Source organism: Merops nubicus, unplaced genomic scaffold, assembly GCF_000691845.1.
Source record: "Merops nubicus isolate BGI_N331 unplaced genomic scaffold, ASM69184v1 scaffold1281, whole genome shotgun sequence".
In the NCBI taxonomy this organism is placed as follows: Eukaryota; Metazoa; Chordata; class Aves; order Coraciiformes; family Meropidae; genus Merops; species Merops nubicus.
This window is the reverse complement of record NW_008590036.1, coordinates 19602-43421: the sequence shown is the minus strand read 5'-3', so window position 1 is coordinate 43421 and position 23820 is coordinate 19602. Positions and strand designations below refer to the sequence as shown.

The 23820-nt window shown below is 38.7% G+C and overlaps 1 protein-coding gene across 1 annotated transcript; it reads right to left on the bottom strand.

The window, feature by feature from the left end:
• Positions 1-493: 493 nt before the first annotated feature.
• CTNNAL1 (catenin (cadherin-associated protein), alpha-like 1) lies at positions 494-23256 on the bottom strand (the record flags this gene model as incomplete). The annotated part of the gene is made up of 10 exons (XM_008949762.1): positions 494-644; positions 934-1026; positions 2269-2427; positions 5945-6031; positions 8818-9018; positions 9979-10149; positions 10407-10496; positions 12013-12132; positions 16285-16472; positions 23067-23256. Coding segments are annotated over 10 exons (1450 nt in total), but the record flags the coding sequence as incomplete, so codon positions are not given.
• Positions 23257-23820: the final 564 nt, after the last annotated feature.

Genomic DNA, 23820 nt, shown 5'->3' with positions numbered 1-23820 from the left:
ATATATATATATATATGTATGTATTTTATCCAGAAATACAGGAAATAAGTAACCACGTCACACAATTCAACTTACATCTTGATTGTCATGAACTGATATGTCCCAGACAGACTAAAAGGTGGGACAAAAGCCTGACACCCCTAATATCTAGACACTGCTAGCAAAAAGCTGTGTCAAATACTTTTGTATTCTTTGAGCAGTTCCATCTGATTTTGCTGGAACTACTCACAGTTCAGAAAGTGAAACACCAAATTTTACACAAATCAGGCCTTTACGTTTTGGGCCATTTTTCTTTGAAAAAATCCAATAAGCAGCCTAGTTCAATATCTATACAAAACAAATATATTTGTGTATTGCCACCTAAATTCCACACCACTACACACTGTTTATTGCACTCATAAGAAAACAGAATTTCCTAAGCCACACTTAAAATTCTTAAGACTATGTGTTTTGAAAACTACATTTCTTTTCTATTTGTACATAGCATCCTTACCTCTTCTGCCTTCAAACACATCATTGATTTCTCTCAACAACATAGACATGTCACTCAGTTGAGACTCCCAGGCCTCACAGAACACCTCCAGATTTTCTTTTGCAATCTTGCTAGATGGATGTAAAGCCAGTGTTTCTGCAGCAGAAATTATCTGGACAGAACAAAATATTTGCTGTTGAAGTCCTAGCACGTAGTGTTGCACATGAATTCACAAATGCCTTCACAGGTACAACACAAAACTAAACTGCTGCTACTATGTCTTTGTTGTGTATACATTTGACATTTACAGGCTTCCTCGTGCATGCATTTTTTTTAGCTACTACCCAATATTACAGTGTAGCTCTTAAGAACTGTTCAGAACAGTTCAACATTAGGTCTCCAAAATAGTTCATTCAAGTATTTATGTCCAGTAGAAATGGCCAGATAAAAGATAAGCATACCTGTGGGCCAGTGACCTGAAAGGTATCTTCTGCATGTATGCAAGTAATCTCAAGGGGCTCAGTTCCAGACACGTGCCTCAACAAGCGACACATCTAAGTATTTTTTATAAATTGGAAAAGAAAAGAATGGTAGAAAATTATACTTTCATTAGTAGTGAGAAGAGATGCACATGCATAAATACACAGACACAAATTTATTCATAGGTTTTTCAGAAACTTTTCAGACCACACAGCTGGATATTTCTCAGAGAGCATTTACAATAAAAACAGGGTGAAATCCTCACTTGGAATGTGTAGGAAAATCACTAAGAAAAGTCTCTAAAAAAACAAAAATTTCACATATTTATGACTGACTAAACCTGCAAGTAATCAGACATGTAAGAACTTGGAAAAATTGGAGTATAAATGACTTCACCAAAGCAGGCTTACTCAGCAATTAGCAACCACGTGGAAAATGTAGGCTTTCATCATCCAGGGGACTAAATTATCTCTGAGCAAATCAGCATCAAATTAATTTACGGAAGAAATACTGTTCCCCTTCACAGTAAGCAAAATGTAGTTATTTCTTTTTTCTTTTAAGATTAAGAGTGAACTTTGGGCTGAGAAGGAACATTGAAGTTTTCAGATCAAAAGAAGAACTTGCAAGACAGAGCCAGCACATATGAAACTAAACTGCACTGTCCACCATCAGAAATAGAGTAAGGCCTCACATACAAGCACCATTTAACCTCATGGTTATGCCTGAAGTAAAAATAAAATCTCAAGTGTCTCACTGGAACACTAATTAGTCACAGAAAAGAGGACATTAAAGCTGAAATTAAAAATCCTCAGCATTGATTTGCTAGTCCCAGAAGTTCAAGGGTGTTACTTCTGCATATTCATACTCCTGGGATGAATCCTCAAGCCAATGAATTCACTGCACTAAGAAAGCTAACCTTACATTCCTGTATTCTTAAAAAAAAGAAAAAAAAATCTTTGGGTTCAGCTGTTGCTGGACAGCTACTGCTTGAAAGGAAAAGGCTATAATCTCTACTTGGGCCTATAAACATTTTTTAAGACTATTTTAGCCCAAATACATCCACTCAGATTGAGCCTAGATCCAGGAGGAGAATTGGGTACAAATATAGTAATGTAGCCCTTCTACAAGGACCGTATGCCACAGGGACACCTCTGGCTCGGGTACCAAGAACAGAAAATTCAACAGTGCACTAGGAAAATAAAATTAAATAAAAATTACAGAAACACAGACCAAAGCCTTCTTAAAGAATAGATTAGTACAAATCCAGTCCCTCATTTTCTAAGTGCCTTACAAAATGAGAATAATCCTGAACTCACCTCAACAAGTTGTTCTTTCTGCTCTGATAGCTTGCAAGTATATTCTGCTACAGCTTCAAGATTTCCTTCGACTCCTGTGATTTTTAATGCTTTGAGAACCATGTGATCCGTATGGTATTTTAGCAGATCTGCTGCCAAAGACGTTGCTGCACTGTGGACCTTTAGTAGCATTAAAAGGAGAGATAAACCTTAGAAGTTAAAAAAATTCATCTAGTAACAAGTCAAATAAACTTAAGAGACAGAGGGATTTTTCCAAGAAGCAAAAATTTACTGCCATAAAAGCTCATATATAGCCTGCATGTTAACTGGGGCTTTAATTCTTCAGTTAGTACACAAAGCACAAAGATAAAATCCACTTTACCACCCAAAAAAAAAACCCCAGAAACAAAGAGAAACAAAAGAGCAGCTGGGTAAAATGAGGACATGAAGTTATCACACTGCTGCTTTCTGATAACATTACAGCTGGGAAAAAAACAGGTGCATGAATTTGTGGGGCCCTAAGTTGAGCAACAGCATGGCACAATGGCCACCCTACTTCTCACAAAGAATACACATTAAACTATGTGTATCAAACTGAAGCCACACAGCAGCTAAGTTTATATAAGAAAATAATTATTTTATAATTATTAATTATTCCTACAAATAAATTGAATTCTCAGTGATGCAAAGAAAAGCTTCAATATAATCAGCTTGTGACACAGCCTTAGAAAAGTAAAAAGCATTTTTTATGCAAGGAGACTGAAGCCAGAGGTAGGTCTTGGAGAAGCCTCAAATTTTTTTAAGATCAGACACTTGCAGACCAATGGACCTGTGGAAACTGCTGTGAAGGACTGTTCAAAAACAGCTACACAGTGACAGCTGCTGCTAGCTCTAGTGACTAGTCACAGTAGGTTTACCTATGCCCTGTAATCAGCCCTATCATAGGCAAAATCATAGGTAAAACCAAAATAGCAACCTCTTTAGAGATAGCAGAGCATTCTTGCACTCACAAGACTGTTAGGAGCCTTGTAATACTAGACTCACTTTGCTGGACTGCACTGAATATACAACAAACTTGGCTGTTCAAGAAGGAAGTTATTTTTCAAGTTCTTATGAATGCAATGAACTTGAAATTGTGACACCAGTGGGCCTTGACTCTGCATAGAAGAGAATGTTCGATAGAATGATGGTTGGTTTGGGTTTTTTTGTGTGTTTGTTTTTCCCCCCAATTCCACTGGATTCTAACTTTTTTCACTCCCTTCCCCTGGCAGCACATCTTGTGCAGTCCAGAATTAAGTTTGGGTTTGGTGGGTTTCTTTGGTGGTTTGTTGCTTGTTTGCTTGTTTTTAAATTTGTTTCTTTTGTTTGCTTGGGTTTTGTTGGTCTTGTTTTGTCTTTCTCTCAATTTCACACAAGAAACCTGAATTCCTGCCTCAAAACCTGAAGTGACTGCTTCTTAGGAAGGAAAAAAAAAAAAAAAAAAAAAGCTATGACAGCCAGTTATAAACTATTTATATAGTGTTGCTCACATGACATTAAAAGTTAGCACAAACCACTAATCTCAGAAATGAAGTCAGCTCTGAAGAAAGGATAACTATAAGGCTTGCAATGGTAAGAACAGGAACTAGCAATTCTCATTTATATATAGGCTACATAGAGATTATCTTTTCACTAGAGATTCTTTTAGTCCTGACCTAAAAAAGGAATTTACTTAACAACACCTCTGATCATTAGCGAGAAAATCATCCTGAGGAATCTCAAATACCTTTCATTTCTTCCATAAAGTGAGAGAGATTGGAAAGAACTACTTTTTAACAAGGCTGCCTCGTGTTCTCAGCCACCCAGGCTCTCAAAAACATGTGAGAGTGACATTACTTAAATTTCACCAATAGAGATCCTGATTGCTGACTGATAGGCTGCAGCCCCTGAAGTGAGGCTGACAGGACAGCCCCCAGCCACATACAGAAACATGGCTACTCTGGGGTCAAGCCAATCACTACACAGAGAATAAGGAAAATTACATAACACCCTAAATTTTCTTCTATGAGTAGCATGTGCATTTTAAAAAACCTCTTAATAAGCAAACTGTCATATTCTACAGGTCATCTAAAGCAAGTCATACAGAACTTGGGACTTGTCAGTTTAGAAATCCATACCCTCTCAGTCTGCTCCACAATTTCTACAACAGCATGCTACATTTTCACCAGCATTGCTTTTAATATCACAGGGCACAGGTAACCTATTGTTTTGTATTTTATGCCACCTCTGCTAGCTGATTTACAGAAGGTAATTTTCCATTATTGTCACCTGACCGAATTCTTTAAATCAAGTGTGGTAAAGGCGTAGTCTTTGTTGCATGGCATTTTCATCAACTGAAACCTATGGGCAGGACAATATAGTAGGATTCACATTTCTAGAGCTGCAAGAAAATACAAGATACTGATCTCTTCTACATACTATATTCAAACCACCTTTCACTCTATGATCTATGCCACTACATAGGCACATACTATTTTGACTGGGAACCCTTCCTCCTCCTTCAGCACATGGGAGTGGTGTTACTACAAACAGATGATCTTATGGTTAAAGCAGCTGAATGTCACTCGGGAGAAGCCCTGCTACTTATCTCCTACATAATGGTGACCCAAGAAAAAAAGTTAAGAAAAGTGCACAAATTATGTAACTTCCATCTTCTGGAGCCCAACACACTGCCCGACAAGTACAAGGACAAAGCACTTAACTGCAACTGAAATGGGATTCAAAGTATTGTTCAAATCTTCAGCACAGCTGCAGGAATTATAATCTAGAATATAAAGTTTCTAATTTTGTTTCTATTAAGAAATATGCAGCATGATTTGTTTGAGCAGTCGGGGGTTTCCAGCTGGAGCAGCTGAGAGCTCCGTCTAAGGAAGTTCACTGTACTTCCAAAAGACCTCTGCTCTGCTCAGTAGCCTAGTATGGAAAACTTCACTGCCCTTAGTATTCATTTCTCCATCTGTTTAAAGGAACAATAATATGAAGCGGTTGAAAAGATAGCTGAATACTTTGCAAATATTTCATAAGCTGCCAGAAATGAGTACTTCAATATTTGTCTCTGCCTGTGGAAAGGACAAGACAGCAGTGTTACCCGTTACCAGAGGGGGAGAAGAGGATCAGCAAGTGCAGGGCACCCCCCTACCAAACGAGGCAGCCACCCCCTAGCCCAACACCCTGCAGTTAGGAGAAGAAGGATTTACAACGGGCACATACACAGCTCCCAACTGCCTAGAAACACGTATAAAAGGCTCTGTCTATAAAAATCAATAGTGCAGGTTATGTACAAACAAGCAACAAATATTTATTTAGGCACACACTACAATAAAAAGTATTTAGAACTGTGATACATGCATCCCCAAAGAACGTTTAGCCTTCACATTTAAAATAATGACTATGTACTTCTTTCTGAACACGCCTCTTTTTTTCATTGCTGTCAGAGTTAGCAATGAGCTGATTTATCCACCAGATTTCTAATCAGGTCTAAGAAAGGGCACAGAAGATAACCACCTACTAGCTCCTTGATGTAATCCTGATTTAGTTGCTCTTGCCTGTAACTAGACACTAGCCTTTTGGGGTACAGGAACCTATTTTACTACTTCACATACAAGAAGTAAGAAGTTCAAGCTTTTATTCAGCTCGTACTTGCTTAAACTAGACTTACCTCTCTTTTAAGTTCATTCATGCACTGGCATGTTTTTAAAATGGCTACTTCCAAGTCTTCCATGAGATCCTTTGTCTTCTGGTTTTGCTACATGCCAAAGAAAGCAACCAACAAAACGTTACCCAAAAAAACCAGCAAATCCCACCTTCACACCGTGTCATTACTTCAAGATACTTTAGGAGGCAGACTTTTCTTTCTACATATGTTTTCATTGGCACATCCTGTGTATATTCTACTTGAAAAATTCTTTTACAGACACATCTATCACCAAATGAAATTTAAAAATAGTGACTGTTTCTGTTCAACAGGAATTTGTTTCTAAACTTCACCAAGATTTTTTTTTTTTAGTAAAAAACTTTGCAACTTCCGAAAAAATCTCCTATCTAAACATCCTAAAGTAGAGCAACAGTTTAAGGCATTTTAATTTTTTTTTTTTAAATATAAAGACTCTATTACAATAAAGTGGTACCTAAAATGTTATACCAAATGTTCTATACTGAACTACAAAAAGGTTACTTATAACATCCTTGTAAGACTTTAGATCATTGTCTAATTTAAATGAGTACAGTAATTTACAACATTTTGTTGTTCAAAATAGAACTCCCACTTCTGCAAATAGCACCGATCTATGGAACAACCCAAATGTTAAGAGACATACAATGGGGAAAAAAAATTAAATAGTGGTGATTTTGTATTCTCCCCGAAAATATTCTGGAGACAATTATCCTAAGTGGGACCGTTAACACCTCAGAGTTTAAATTAACATAAACACACACAAAATATATATGTAGGTATAGACATGCACACCTTCCATTTTATTTAAAGGGAAAAAAACCCCACTCAAGTCAATATTACCATTTTCTCAAATCCATCTGTCCCTCAAATTTAATGCTTTCTTTTAAAGTAACTTGTGTAGAAGTGTAACATCACAAAATCACTTTTAACACAAGGAGCATGTTTTACACTCAGTAGCATGTCTTTTTTTTTTTTTATTTTACTTATTAATGTGCACATTTTTGCTCCTCCTGTGAAAGAACTGTGTAACCAAAATTTAGTTCCAGGAAAACCTAAAGCAGGACAGCAGCCTGTGAACTTATAAGCTCAAACATACACAGGAAAGATTTCAGAAGCACTTAAAATTCAAATCAACAGCATTAGATTATCTGTTTTGCTCCAGGTTGTTTGCATTAACATACAATAATACAAAAAAAGAGTAGATCAGTGATGTCAGTGGAATTTAGATTTGACCTAGGTCACAAGGTTTTCTCTTTTCAGATACACTTTTCACTGAAGACTCAGACTCGGTCACTCTGCTTGCTAAATGGAAGTATGGTGAGTGGGAAAGGAAATAATTGGGCACTCCAAGATATCTCTACATATCCCCCAGTTCATGTATCCACTTTGTTTTTTTTAATCAGGAATCCTGCTTGAATTACATTAAGCTCAGCAGAAATATTCACCCTCTGATGAAGCTGCAGAGCTGAAACTAAAAAGCCACCTCAGTGAGCTGATGCTGTTTTACCTGCTTAATGCATCTCCAGTCACAGCTAGGCTGGGTTATTTATTAATGAAAATACTTAATGCATAAACACACAGGTACACCTAAGTACTTTCATGGATCATATATATGCATAGTCTTGTACTAGGCTCTCATTTATATCACGTGAAATGTAGCATATAAATTATTTAGAGGTGATCGTTTTCCACCAGTAACAGAGCTTAGAAATACCCAAGTGTACTAGTTTTGGCTGGGACAGAATGAATTTTCTTTGTTGTACCTAGAAGGGAGCTGTTTCAAAAGCTTTGGGATAAAAAGAGCACTGATAACACCAGGATGTGTTAGCTTTTGCTGAGCAGCGCTTACACAGCTGCCTACCAAGGCTGAACACCTACACACAGTTTTACTTTCCTATAATGATGGGATTCTATGCAGCTAATATTCTATACGTCTTTTTTGTAATAATGACAGTCCATTGTACCACTAAGATTGATGTGCCCTTCAAACTGCACTGTTGCATTAAGAAGACCTGATTGCAGCATCTGATTCCAAGAGGAGGAAAAGAACAAAAATCCTAAGTACTATACTCATTTAAGTAAGTATGATATACTAGTACTCATCTGCCAGATCTCAGAGTGTTGATAACATTGTGCTGTACATTTGCCCAGGAACAAGACTGAAAGCAAGCCAGCACCAGAAACAGGGACTGCATTTTCCATTTCCGCTTTTCCTCCCCCTTTTGCACCTATCTTCTATTACCTTCAAGGAACACGGAAGACAAATGTAAGACAAATGACAGACGGCAGCTTAATGTGCTGCTTCTCCAAGAAGAACTACCATCATTTAAATCTTGTAAAAAGGATAAACAAAAATTGCCTGCAAGTCTTAATGCTTCTTTTCTCTTTCTCCTCTCTACACAAGAATAAAAAAAAAGAGTCAATTTTTTAGAGTGTTTTCTTTTTGGATAGTTTAACTGTTTCAAATATTCTGTTGAAAACAAGAAACAAACTGTGGTCACTGCTGTGGGATCAAGAGAGCTGCAGTTTCTGAACTACTCAACCAACAGACCTAGCTGTTTATGTCTGCACAATGATACTTCCATCTGCTTTCTCATTTCCACTTACACCTTCATTAAAACCAGTCTACCAACACCACTAGCCTAATTTAGCCATGAGAGAATCAATGAAACGATACCACTGCGGCAGGGGGCAACGGGTGGGAGGAGGGGACAGAAGCACAAACTCTGGCTTCCTTGATCAGCTCTCACTAGGAGGAAGACCCACAGTTCTCTCTACTTCGACCAGAAGAAACACTGTGTTAAAAAGTTATTTCCAAAGTAGAGGTGAAAAGATTTACTTTGCTAAAAAGCTCTTACAGCTTGCATCCACACTGAAACCAGCTGCTCTAGCTCCATTTTAGCCTGTTTAGACAGCTCCAAAATGTGTTCTCTATGCTCGTGACTGGTATAGGCAGAGTCTGTGAAGTCCTCTGTGTGTTCCAGGATAACTTCCAGCATTGTCGACAGGGTCTCTTTTGAAAGAAAATAAAGATTCTCACGAAGACCCTCCACCTTATTCTGAAAAACAAGCATATTAGTTTCTTGAGAATGTATGTGCTTATACAGTTGTGACAAATGCAGAAAGCAGATGGATCATTTCACTTTTCTCCTCAGTGCTTTTTTTTTTTTTTAAATTATTCACTCATTTTCAAAGTAATCCAACAACTTGCTTATATCCAGAACTCCTGTTTAGGGACTGTGATTTTATTTTTTTTTTTTAAATATAATACCATCAGCAAATTAGTGGGCAATTATCAGAAGTAACAGAAAACACATTACTGTTCCACTGCTGTCTTTGACCTTTCAACATTCATATAATCTATTTTGAGTATTTTTCTAGAAATTTACATGTAGCAAATTGAATACTTTGAGGCCCTTTACAAAAATTTCACCTGAATTCTAGAGCAGGGAAGCAGCGTTTGCAAATAATGGAAATATTTCTTTGGAGTCTTGTCACTTTGAGAAGACATGTTTATTCATTAACTATTCTTAACCAAGTATGACATTTAGAAAAGCCTAAGGAAAAATCAACAGAGCTACAAGACACTATTTCAATTCATCACATTTCCTTTGAATGACAGCCTGATTTTTTAAATGTTTGGATGAATACTTGTGTCCAGTTATAAAAGTTCTACCAATTACAAAGCAAGACTCCTTCATCACTTATTTCAATGAAGTTCTTACTGGTACCCTGATACTTTAGTTTATTCAGTGCCAAGGCATCACCTCCACAAAACAGAGTTGTGAATGCAGCCTGATTCTGGGGGAGATGGCAAGGTATCAGAAGGTGTATTCTGGCAATGACAATGTAATTATAATCAGCTCTTGTCAGATTCTCTAACATTTTAGGACCGTTATTTAAGCTAACATGATGAAGGGATACAGCTCCACCATTTGGAATTAAAAAAAAAAAAAAAAAAAATCTAGTTTTGAGGCAATTTAGTAATCTGTAGAAAGCAATTTTATTTCTACTCTTACCTTGAATTCTTTGATGCCAGAATATATGCTGATGGGGGCCATTTCATTTTCTCCATTTGGTCTAGAGTCAGTTACAATTTCTATTACCTGTTCCAAAGCCAATCTCATCCGATGAAAAACTCCATCTTTGTTTATACGAGCAGATTCACAGTCTGGATGCCTCAGACAAGTCTTTTCAAAGAAAGCAAAGCAAGTGTTACAAAAGAATACACAGAGTATAGTAAAATGAACACTTCCTGCTAAGGCAAGTCTAAAAAGCACGTTAGGGTATGATAAATTCTATTAAACTGCTCTTGTGTTAAGCACAATTCACGTTTCTTACTCTTACATCTTCTTTAGCACGCAGTTTGCAGTGGGGCTGGGAAAGCAGAGTCATCTATCCTGCCAGCTGCCATAGTCTTTGCTTTATCCAAGTTACACTCACTCACCTTTGAAGCAGTTAGAAGCATCATGGTGCACTTCTCAAGAACAGCCCTAGATGCTGCCATTCTAGCCTTTTTCTTCTCATCCTTCAAATCCTAAACACAAAAAGAAAAAATGACCTGAATACTGCACAGTATCTAACATGTTAGCTGCTTGTGAGAATGGAAAGAGGAAACTCTCTTGAAGATGTATTGGCTGTGAGAAAGCTTCTTTATGTCTGACAACTGCTATTTTCAGCTTAACTCATGATCTAGAGCTGGCTTTTCAGACAGATTTTAATTTATGCATTTATTCTTGGCTCTATTAAATTCAGATTTCAAAGAAGGAAGATCTCAGAGATACAGAGCGTGTCATGAAAACTGTCACTAATTTTGCTACCTTTATCATACAGCATTATTCATAAAACAAAAATGAGGAGAAAAGAATGGCTGACTAAAAAAATATTTTCTCTAAAAGAAACAGAAAGCACCAGCTTTTATTGTACTGCAGTGAAAGAAATGTAAAATATTCTGTCTACTACTTACTACATACCAGTAATAAAGACATTTTTAATAAGCTAAAAGAGCAATTCCTCCCTCGAAAGGCACTGAGTACAGAAACTTCTCAAGAATATCTAGTTAGAGGGGTATACCTGCAAAAATCAAACTATATTCCCAGAAATTTTCATCAAAAGGCAAGAAATTAAGAGTCCAATTTGGGATGGAAGTGGGAGGGAAGAAAGAGGGCAATACACAAATCCCTCAGCATGTAAGAGGGTCTAACAAAACAAAGAACTTAAAAAGCTACAACCAAGTAAAACATGTACTTAGCAGACTCAGAACACATCAACAATAAAAGCAGATACATGAGATTGACCAACTGTTTCTACAAAATAAGTTTTGAATTTTGCTGGGTATTAAGGACTCTATACCTGTACTAGACCCTGGTTTAGTTCTGAATGGAGGATTTGCCATGGGGAAGCAACTAGAGCTCACTGCACATGTCTTAAGCCTCAGCAAACCTTTTAGCTACACGGAAGTAGCAGCAAAAAGCTTCTTGCATGAATAAAAGGCTTTGAAAGAGTAGCTGCATGAGAGAAGTAAAAAAACATTACTCAAACAAGAAGGTTTTGACATAAACCTAGAAAAATATTCTGTAGTTAAAACAAAAACAAGCAAACAAAAAAAACACAAACAAACCAACCCACCCAAGGAAATGCTTTATTAGGATATGAAGATTTCATTTTTGGAGTTCTCTAAAATAATTACTTGGCTTTCAAATCCCTTCACTATGTGCCAGCATCAGATGTTTTCTGTAACAACTGCCAAACTCTCTACCAGAGAAACATGTCAGAAAAGTTAGAGCCGAAAGACAGTGATTGAAACCAAAGGGGTTATGAAATAACATGAATCCAGGATTCTGGAAGATATGCAGATCAAACCAACACAGTGCTATTTCTCAGGCTGAACTTTAAAATCAAAAGATGGCCTTTAGGTGGAGCAAGGAGAGTAAGCTAGAGATAGGACACTAGCAGTTGTTTTGCTGTAATTATCCCAGAAGAACCCAAATCTTCCAGAGAACCAGATGAAATTCACACCTTACAACATGTCTCATTTTTTTATTAATACTTACGTTTTGTCGATCGCCAGTTAAATGGGCAAACTCTACCATTTCATTTCCAAACTGGCTGAATATTTGTACAAACTCCTGGAAACTACTGACTTTTTCTAGTTGTTCCATTGTTGCAAGAACCTGCAAGATTGGGAAAAATACTGTAGATGATCAAGGGTATAAGCAGAAAATGTTATTATTAAACCAGTAATAATATTTGCAGACACTTCTAAATCATGCTGCTTGCAATTTATATACTTTGTCACTATTTAAGCATTAATAACAGCTGGAAATCAAGTCTAAATTAACAATCAGGCTTCATTCAAAATGAGTAGTTTATTATCAAGCCTCAAAAAACATTTTCATCACTCTTCCCAGTATCAAAAGTAAAAGTATTACAGGATTCAGTTTCCAGATTTAGGAAAAATGTTACTGTCATATTAAATTTATAAACATAAATACTTAAAATTGATCTATAGATTATATCCCTATGCTGTAACTCTCAATTTCAAAGTTCAATTTCAGATACATAACTTACAAAGATTAAAACCACTGTTGCACAGCCAGGCAGGTGTTTAAATGGCATTAAAACAAAACCAAAAACCGAACAGCATTTCACAAATGAAAACAGAAAAGTTAGAAGTGAATTGATAGATATAGTTTTGTACTTTCTATAACAATTTACTCAAACTCTAAAGATTTTTATTAGCTTTATATAAAACAAAGAGCTAAATGAACCCAAGTTGTATCAAGCTCTTACTCAATATACGTAAAGGAATGCAAAATCAGCACCTTTTAAAACTTATAAGCTATATGATAATTTTTGCTGAATATTACTGAAGCTATCCTGCTGCAGTCACTACAACATGGTATATACCAGAGAATAAACATTAGGGTTTGTCAGGTTAGAGGTAGAGCTGCTAATCCCAAAGTGGTCTTTCAAATACACTGAACATCTTCAGAAGGGAAGAAAGTCAAAGCAATTCATTATTGTGTTTCAGACTGGATATAAGACACCACATGAGAATTTATCAAATTGTACTTGAAAAGGAGAAACTTCAGTTTATTTTTTCTTTTCCTATGCCAGAAGTATCTTCTCATCCCAACTGAAAAAGCAGTCTATGTACCTGGTTATGGGAACAAGTGCTCCTAGGAGGGTTTGCCTGGGTTGCAAGGGAGGGGTAGGTTGTCCCTGGCAAGCCCTCCTAGAAGCACCTGCTCTTCTGTAATAAATAGGGCTACTCATGCCCAAAGTCACAATTTATGTAAAGCAAATGTTCTACTAAATCCTGTGAGTGCTGTGGAACTGACTGCTTTATCACCAGCTGTCTGAGCATCTTATGTCATCAGGCCAGTTCCACAACAGCTGCCCAAACAGGAACTTTTGTTATTCAGGTGTTGATTCATGAGTAAGGCTGTGGTATAAAGGGCTGGGAAGGAAGCTGCACAAAGATGAAGATGTGAAAACAGAAGTACAAGAGTGGAAGAAACAGAATGACATGACTGGGAAAGCAAGAACGTGAAAAACTAATTGTGGGGAAAAGGGAAAACATACAAGGTCCAACTTTCTTTTCTAAAAATGGATAAAAATGTAATAGTTATTATGCTCAAACATTCTTGGTTTAAGCCAGTACAGTACTTCATGAATATGATCTTGGTTGCCAGCAGCTCTTCTACAGTCACCCTTGCATAAGTGTGTCTGTCATGACAGATCTCTTGTCAAATAAAAATTGCAGTGAACGCTCGTGCGTTTCCAGCGCAGCTAACGATGCTAGACACGCCAGGCAGAGCTGACATCCCAACAGACTGCATACAGGCAGAAACCACACAGACAGCTCTAAATTTGTCTAGAGCTTGATAAAGAAGCTGTTAAAATGCAAAATACCTGTGATGTCTTTTTTAATTTTAAATTTTCAACAGGAATCATACAGATATTAATTAAAATGTACATTTTCAACTACAAGGTTAAAAATAGGCATCAAAAAAGGCTTTATATGCCTATTAATATTGGAATTAGAACCTGATATTACACAGCTACTGCTGCACTATGCACGTTGCCTTTCAGTCTACAACTGCCATCACTTCAGATTTTCACTTAACTTGCCTGTTCACTGTTCTGGCACTCCTGACCTGGCTGAGGACAGTAAGTGGAGCCAGACTGTAAGCTCACTGAAGCAGTCACTAAGTCTATGGACAGTGAAACTAATTTTTAAGGTAGGAAAGATGTGGCAGGGACTTAAGAAATGCACACAATCTAAGAATGCAGGGATGGTACATGTGGGACAGAGGCTGCAGAAACAGGCTCACTGGGATCATCAACCAGAGCTTGGGTTTTGGAGCAGATCACTGTTCAAAAAGAACTCAATCATTTTATCAGTCTATGAAATTGGATGTCCAACCACTAACCTGTTTTTCTGTCTTTGGCCCTTGGTTGACTTAACTACTCTTGCTTCATATAGGGAAGATGATGAAAACAATGAAAACCACGGTGCTCAGAAAGAAGCAGGAAAAACCTGGCCCTAAAGGTTTAACATTGAGCATCCAGTCTTCAAGCTGGAAACGCAGCTGAGATCTTCTGCAACAGTGACCCACTCCAAAAAGCCAGCATCTGCTCCAGTTGGCAGTACTGATGGTCCTGTCCTGTCTTTCCATCCTCTCCCCCACATTACACTACACTGTCTCCGAGTATTTGTGTGCACTTCTTAGGTCCGAGCACCTCGTTCCTTTACCACAGTATTTCTTATAGGAGGAACTGCTTTGCCACCCATCATACCAGCATCTGACACTTCTCAGGAGTGTACTTCAGTATCAGGTATGCCTGTATAAAACACCATCACTTGTATGATTTGGTCTTAAGAGACGTGAATTGCTCTGCTGATACCATAAACAGAAGCAGACATTCTCAAACACACGTAGACTATGCACAGGAAGGAGAATACAGCAAAACCCAGAAGAGCACAAAGACTAGGATGACTATGGCAATCAGACACAGGTACTCTGGAATATGAGACTTCACTTAAAATATCTTCAAAATTAAATCTTGCTCCTATGCTTACTATAGTCATATCACTGTATAGTTGACAGTAGTTTTGTATCTGTTGAGGACTGCTGTAAACCATGCCCTGCTGCTGAATGGATACATCCCTCAGCCCTTCATGCTACAAGGATTCACACAGCTTCTCTGTAGCCTAGATCTGTGTTAACACCAGCCACTTCTGGAAAGGTAAATTAAGTCAGATCACTGTATGGTTGCAGATGGTAGAATAAAAACTCACAAAAGGCAGAGAAATGTACTAAATGCAACATTCTGGTCTCCAGCACAAGAAGAGAAAAAAGCTGCTAGTAACTTCAGCAAATGAATACTGGCAAAACTGCTGCTACCTTCACCAGCCACTGGAGGAGAAAAGACCAGAAAGACAGAGAATCAGTCCTGCTAAGTCTAAAGCCACACTGCAGTCAGCATTATTGTAGGTTTTGAATCCTGGATTCGACTTAGTGTCCTGGATCTAGAAGCTGAAAAGTAGAGACCAGGATGTCTGGAAAGCAAACTTGGACAAAGAAAGAGTGGTAGCATGAGCAGCCAAAAGAAGAAAGGAAGGGTTCTGCTCTCAATTATGAGTTAAAAATTAATGGAAAAAAAACAGGCCCTATCAGGCTCTCATTCTTCAAACATGAGGTTTTTCTATTTTTGTTTTAGCACATACAGGGAGGGAAAAAAGAGCAACAATATCTCACAGGCAAGACAGTGCAGTATATGAAGTTGAGGTTAAATGGGCCTTCATGCATTATTTAAATCAACAAAGTAGTTTCAAGCTAAGTTTCAAGGCATAAGTTAAACTGCACAAAACACAATTATTCTGTAAACCTCACTTCACTAACACAGACTTTTATCAGCACTCCTCACAGCTTTTTTTGCCTCGGACACATTCATAATGCTCTCCTTGTCTTGATCCTGACAGTGCAAACTTCCTGTCCTTAGCAAATAGAAGTTTTATTGGCCATTTTACTGAGCGACACAATTTCCACTGCAGCAAACTTAAATAAGCAGCAACACAGCCTCTTTGCCAGCATACTAAGTCAATAGAGGAATACAGGTCACATAAAATGTAGAAAGTCACTGAAAATTATTTTATTCCTCTGATTTACAGCCATTCCCCTTCAGATATCTGACAGGTGACCGCTTGCAAGACAATCATTTTGTTTTGCACTTCCCCTAGAAATAGAATGAAAATACCACTTCAGCACTGACTACAGGTATCAGTTAAATAAAACAAAGAAAGAAGCTACAAATACCTTGTTTCTGGAAGTTATAATTTGCTTAATAACAATTCTGTCTGCTAACACCAGCACCTTTGTGACAGAAGAAAGCAACAGTCTTGCAGCTTTTACCACACCCGTTTTGTCTGTGAAGATTGTTATGTGGCTATCAGATTCTGGATGGTCCAAGCTTGCCACGTCTGTGAGCTGTGCAATCGTTTCACCTAGAGGGAAAACAAATAATTAACATTTCATACTTACAAAAAAAGATGCTGAGCCATTAAGCACGCTTACTTTTGCTTTGAGGGATAAGAGTTTCAGAACCAATTCTTAGTTCATTTCACTTCCTCCTACTGACTGTGGGTGGCACCTTCTCCATATTTAATTTGGACTATTATTCAGTGCAGTCTCATTCTTCCATCTGTAACATACACTGGTTTTCTCACAGTAATCCACAGATATTTGAGGTGGAGGGGGTGGAGTTGAGGAGTGTGGAGGAAGAAAACATTCATGGGAGATGTTTTTCTAGTTTTAATAGCAGAAGTCAAATCAGTGTCGACATTTACAGCATCAACTTGCTAAAGGAGTGGGATGCAGCAAGGAAGGAAGAAGTACAAACTGCCCTCTACCTTCCAAATTTCAGACAGCATTCCCTAATTTATGGATTTCCTATTCCTGTAGAAGTCTTCAGGCATGAAGAATAAAGAGACTCCAAACTAACTTTTTAACTTACAGGACTGAAGCAATATAGTGAGATGACTGCATTTTATGTTCCAAGGAAAGCCACCAAAGAAGCGTGTTGTCAGATACAGGAGACAAAAAAAGGCAAATAAGCACTAACTTTAAGTTCATGTCTTTTTATTCAACTAGCACTTAAGATGATAATAGTTAAATAGGACTATTTGACTCCTTTCATTTTTCCAGTGGTTAAAAATTCTACAACCCAGTGCAGCAAAAGGATCTCCTTGTCTGACAAAAATCACAGGCCCCTGTACAATTAAATTGTCTGGAGCACCCTAGGTAACAGTGCAACAGAGAAGAGGCACAGAGCAGTTTCCTATTCCACAGCCACAGAAGGACTGTGGGGAGACTGGGCTCAGGCGAGCTCTGAGACATGCTTCTTGTTGGTGTGCCAGACAAGATGATCAGCCCACAACTCACCCGCAGGTCACCCCTGAAGGTACAATCTAGGACGTTTGATTGAGCCCCCTAAGACTGATCTTTGAAACCTCAACTAAGGTAAGTCATCTAAGCAGAGAAGATACTCCAAATACCTGATAAAGCCAGAGGTCCCACGTGAAGAGCCTGAGGGTGTATTATTGTTCCAAAAATACCACACACAAACACTAGGGAAACAAGGAAAGTTTGACAGTCCTTCAAACCACAGAGCTCCACGCTCCATAGTGTTTATGTAGAGATTTCTCTGACAATTGAAATACCCTGAGCTCCCACATTGCCTGAATAGGTACTGCAGCTATGGCAAGGATCTTCAAGTACTTTTGCTAGGAGCAGCCTAGGTGATAAAAGCCGTGCTGCAAAAAAATTAGAGGGTCTCTCTAGTATAAGTATGTAAATACGATAGAGTACACTCTGAAATGGTGAGTTCCAAAGCTGAAGGGCCTGAAAATGAATAGAAGCAGGAAGAATTATAGAAGTACAGCTACTATCTGAACAGTGAGGGCAGCGAGATATACTAGCAGTGAAGCTGTAGGACAAGTCACCAGTCAGAGAAGGAGAACATTTAATAGCAAAACAGACTGACCATTGCCTTCTTCACAGTCAAATTCAGTTCAGTTCAGGCCAGTCTCTACTTGGAATTTTTCAACTTTGACAGCAGATTTACCCAAATCTCCTCCTTTGGCCTCAAAATACGTGACAGAGAACAATTAAAAGAGATGTAAAGTGGTTTTGGTAATCAGTATCATTATCCCATTTCTTATGCTGTGGGATTCACCTTTTTGAAGATGAATTATCAAGTCACAGGCAAAGCATCTAGTCATACAAAGAGTGATCAGAGAACATAGAAAGAGCTGCAACATCTGCCTGTCAAAAGCTCCAGACAGCCCCAGAAACCTGAGAACAAAGGCTTCCTTCTCTGCCTGCAAATCTGAAACTACAGGAACAGGAATGGTACCCTGGGAGGAACAAGACCTGTTAGGGTAAAAAGACTAACTTAGGGACTAAGCCAACTGGGCACACACAAGTCCACGGGACACATCTGAGGGTGTCAAAGGAGCAGTTCAGGGTCACTCCAATTCTGCTGTCATCTGAAAGATTGTGACAATTGGGACAGGTTTCCAGCGATAGAAAGGCAACTGTCACACCCATCTTCAAGGGTAAGAAGAAAAATACCCAGCAATTATGGGCTAGTCAGCCTCATTCAGTCTCCAGGAATATTATTAAAATCACCTTGGAAGCCATTACCACATGAAGCAGGAAAAAAGCAATTCAGAAGAGCCAGCACAAATCTGCAAGGGTGAATAGTCCCTTACTGACCTGAGTGCCTTCTATGATGAAATGACACCATTTCTAGAAAAAGGAAGTAATGGATGCTGTCTATCTCAACCTTAGCAAGGTCTCTGACATGATCTCCTTATAACTACATTATGAGATATGGCCTGGGTAAGTGAACAATAAGGTGGGTAGAAAATGGACCTGACTGTTAGGCTTGGAGAGGGTGTTAAGCAGTACAAAGTCTAACGGGCAGTCAGTTACCAGCAGTGTCCCTCAGGGACCGATACAACCCATCAAAACTGTTCCCTGGATGATGGGCCAGCACACTGAGCAAGTGTGTGAACAATATCAGACTGGGGCAGCGTCTGATACCCCGGAGGACAGAGGTGCTAGAGAGAGGGGCAGGCTGGGAAGATGATTTGACCGGGTGTTTGTCAAGTTCAGCAAAGGCAAAAATACCAAATCCTGCATCTGGGCCAGGATAACACCACGCAACAGCACAGGCTGGGATCAGCTGCCTACAGAGAACCTCTGTGGGGAAAGACGTGGGGGTCCTGGTGGACAAAGAGCTGACCAGGAGTCAGCAATGGTGGCCAGTTGCATGCAGGGTTGTTAGGAGAGGTGTAACCATCAGGCTGCAGAAATTCTTCTCCCCTTGGAGTACCACAAGTATATGGAGTACCATGTCCAGTTCTTGGCTCCCCAGTACCAGGGAAAACACTGACACGGTGGAGCCTGTGACATAAGGGGAGAGGTTGAAGGAAGTGGGTTTGCTCCATCCCAAGAAGAAACCCAGTTGCATAGTTTACTGCAGTCTGCAACTACCTAATGGGCAGATATGGAAAAGACAGAGAGAGACTAGTCCCAGAGGTGCATGGAAATAGGACAAAAAGCAACAGACAAGATATCAGAAAACACTTTTGCCACTGGTCAAACACTGTAAGAGGTGTACAAGAAACTGTAGTCTCCAATCTTGGTGTTAAATGTCCCTTTCAACCTAAGTTATTCTGTGATTTTATTTATCCATTTTAAATTGTTGGGTTGCAACCTTCTTGATTTAGTCCTTCTCTGTACTAAAAGACAAGACAACAATAGGAGACAGCTACTTATTGCTTCCATTTTACTCCACATCTTCCTTTCGGGTTATGTAGTCAACTAGTAGAGAATACTGAAAACGTGATGATACTACCTCATTCTTGACATGTTTTCTCTTTTGAGTTAATCAGTCTTTCCTAGGTTTTGGGGAAAAAAAAAATAGAACAGGAAAAAAAATTCTCATATGGGCATCTAAAAAATGTGTTTCTTTGAGTTACATTCCACCCTATTTCCATTACACTGTCACAGAGCAAGACTAACGTTAGGCAAAACCTGCTACATAGCCCTCTGCAGTGTTTTATGATTCTATTTTGAGTCAACAAAATTACAAGGTTTATTACAAGGAAATAGTCACAAGTGTGAAACACTTCACATCACTGATTATACCCTTCACAAGAGACTGGTACAACATCTGTCATCCTTCAAAGACCCTGCAGGATATGCAATTGATTTAAAGGCTCCCTACTTCTCAGCAACTGAGACACTCAGTGTTCCAAGTCCTTTAGTGTTAAGGCCTATCTTCTACACCTAACAAGGCATCCCTTTAATTACTGAGGCACAATCTAATTTATCAGCTAAAAAGAAGCATGAATAGCTCTACAACATCCTCTTGCCCTGAACAGCAAGGGCTTTCTGCTGCCCACGCCATCAGAACATGGGATTCTTTTATACAAGTCAATATTCTTGGCTGTAGTTGGACAGATTTCATTGGCTTGCTTGGCAACACCAAAGATGTTCAAAATGGCACCTGAGCAACTGCATTCACAGACTGAATTCAGAGCACAGTTATCCATAAGAAATTGTCTGCACAAAGGACTGTCTTACATTGTCCAACACTTAAAAGTCCACAGAGAACATACTGGAACAGAAAGCCCTGACAATAAAAATCCAGCAGCAAACATGTTTGACATACTGCATTTCCCATGTAATTCTTCAGTTAGAACTTAAAACAGATAGCTCAGAGAAAGTAACTGATCCATGCCATGGTAAATGGGAGGCTTGACAGAAAAGTACACAGTCTGCATCCTCTCTCCTCTAGACTGAGGCCCATTACTGCCTACCAGGAAATAAAACATACAATGTTATGAAGTCTAATTGTTTGGTGAGAAAATACTGCAGGCTGTTTTTAGACTCTGAGCTCCTCCTGGATACACTGATAGGGAGAAAAAGCACTTGGCCACAGCATAACCATCAAGTCAAACTGTACTGCTCTTCTAGCAGCTGAGATTACCGACAACCTTTGGCAATTCTGTCTTGTCAGCATTTTACTTGGGTCTCTGAAGAGAAAACACATGCTTCACATGACAAATGGAATGCTTTCAAATTAGGACATTTCTGTTTGCAGCCAAATTTACTGGAGCAACTATGAGTTTTCAGTCTGAAGTTTATCTGGAATAGTCTTTCTAATCACAAAAAAAATCATTCATTACCAGCATGTTTCTAGACATTGCAACTCATTGTTGAGGGTTTTTCAGAGGATTTCTTACAGTACTGTGCCCAATTCATAAGCTCTTTTTTTTTCCATCACAAAAATCTTAATGACCTGCATACCCAAAATTTGAGGCCAGCACAGTGACTCAGCAAGAAATATACCAGCTAGGACAGCAAAAGGCAAGTTTCTGAGATTAGTTAAAAGATAAAAACCAAACATCTACCCACACGTCAGTCTGCTGTTTAACTTAACCTATCAAGTACAGTAAGGCAAGTGATATTCCCCTTGTACTTGGCACTGGTGAGGCTACACCTTGAGTACTGTGTTCGGTTTTGGGCATCTCACTACAAGACATTGAGGTTCTGGAGCTGGTCCAGCGAATAGCAATGAAACTGGTGAAGAACAAGCCTTACAAGGAACAACTGAGGGAACTGGGGCTGTTTAGTCTGAAGAAAAGGAGGCTCAGGGGAGACCTTATCACTTTCTACAACTACCTGAAAAGAGGTTGTAGAAAGGTGGGTGCTGGTCTCTTCTCACAAGTAATAAGTGAGATGACAAGAGGAAGTGCACCAGGGAAGGTTTAGGTTGGATATTAGGAAAAATTTCTTCACTGAAAGCGTTACCAAGCATTGGAACAGGCTGCCCAAGGAAGTGGTTGTATTGCCATCCCTGGGCAGGTTTAAAAGTTGCGTAGATATGGTGCTTAGGGACATGGTTTAGCAGTGGACTTGGAAGATTAATGCTAATGGTTGGAGTCAACAATCTTTAAGGTCTTTCCCAACCTAAACTATTCTAACTATTCTATAACTCATATCTTGGGCTAGAGTACTACTCCATTCTGCAGCTATCAGGATGTTAGTGTTGAAGGTTCATCTATTTGGCTCCACATCTGGAACATCAAGATTTTCTCCCTGAAGCTGCAGTAAGCAGAAAGTCTGTTACACCAGTAGGTACCACTACCTCCCCTTAAAGAGGAAAAGATTCAAGTAGAATTTCCCATGATCTGAAGGTATTTGAAAGAAAAAACAACCCCACCACCACCACCACTAAAAACAAAAGGAATGTTCGTCTAGATGTCATCTTCTTAAAGGCTGCACTGCAGATACAAGAACATGCATTTACTAGAAAAGCCCCTGAAATATTGTGCAAAGAATAGTACTTAGCACCTAAGAAAACAGTTTTATAGCATGACATTGACATTCTCTTACAGTACCAGAGAATGTAACCCACTATTGACCTAGACAGAGGCTCCTGGGGGGAGGAGGGTGACAGCAGGCAAATTGATCAATTATCCATATTTCACATGCAATCCATAAACACAGCAAGTTTGTACAAAAGTCAAATCCAGCAAAAAGGCAAATACGATATGATTTTCATTCTGCTGAGGGGAATCATCAGATGACTGATGTGAGTCATCTTACTGAGTCCTGATGAAATATGGGTTGACACTGACCTTCAGTCATACATTCAGATTTAGAATGCAGTGACCTCAATAGCATAACACTCAAATTATTTTAAATACTCCCCTGTTTTAGCTTGAGAGCAATAAACTCTAAAGTTGTATTCTCAATACCCTGCTCTTTGTCTGTAACAACATCATAAAACAGAGCAGTCGGGTAATTCCTTGTGGCCAAAGCTCCTATAAAAATAAAAGCCAACACACAATTCCATTCCCCGTTCGTAAGATAACAGCAATTTAAGTGAGAAAATCATGTAACAGATCAAGCCGTAAATGAACCAACAGAAGAGTTAAGCAATTAAAGTTCTTGCATTATTCCTGACATTAAAATAGCGTATCAAAAATGGCACAAGCACAATGTCATGAGTAACTACATACCTGCTCTCCTCGCCTCAATGCAGGCAACACTCATTTCCTCTTTCAATTCATGATTTTCATTGGCTATAGCTTCACCTACTGTAACAAATCTTCCAACTGCTACGTTAACTGCTTGGCCCACTCGCTGAATTGCTTGCAGAGTCTTGTCTGAGCGCTTTGGTTTATCCTTGTGATTAATAAGAGTAGTTATCTGTGAACAAGAAGAGTTAATTATTACAACTGTATGCAAGAAGGCATTTTAACTTTCATACTAAAGGCAAGTTTTGAACTGAACTCAGTTTTTCACCATACTTCACTAATAAAATTTAGTGTTGAGTCATGAGTTATCATTTAACTTCTCACTGAATGAAAAAAAGGAGTATAATTAAGTTTGTTCATCTGCTGCAATCTTGGCTTATCTCCTATCTCAAATGAACGGAAGGATTTTTTTCCCCATCCCATTTGCAGTATTAAAATAAGCTGCCCAACAGGCTTTCACACTACAGACACAGTAAAAATTGAGGACTCCAATAGTAGACACATCAACATTGTCTTGGGTTTGCCAGCACTGGAAGTCTTAAGAAGTTTCTGTACAGCCAGGTAACTAAACACACCCATCAGCTTAGATTTGGGAGCTTTGGCTCTTTTACTAAGCCTTTATAGGTGGTGTTTTACCCAACTGATTTAGGCAGGCTTTAAGAAAGAATGGGCAGTAGCACAGTCTTCACACTAAAAGAAGAACTATTTCTCTTTTAGAAATAATCTGAAATATTCA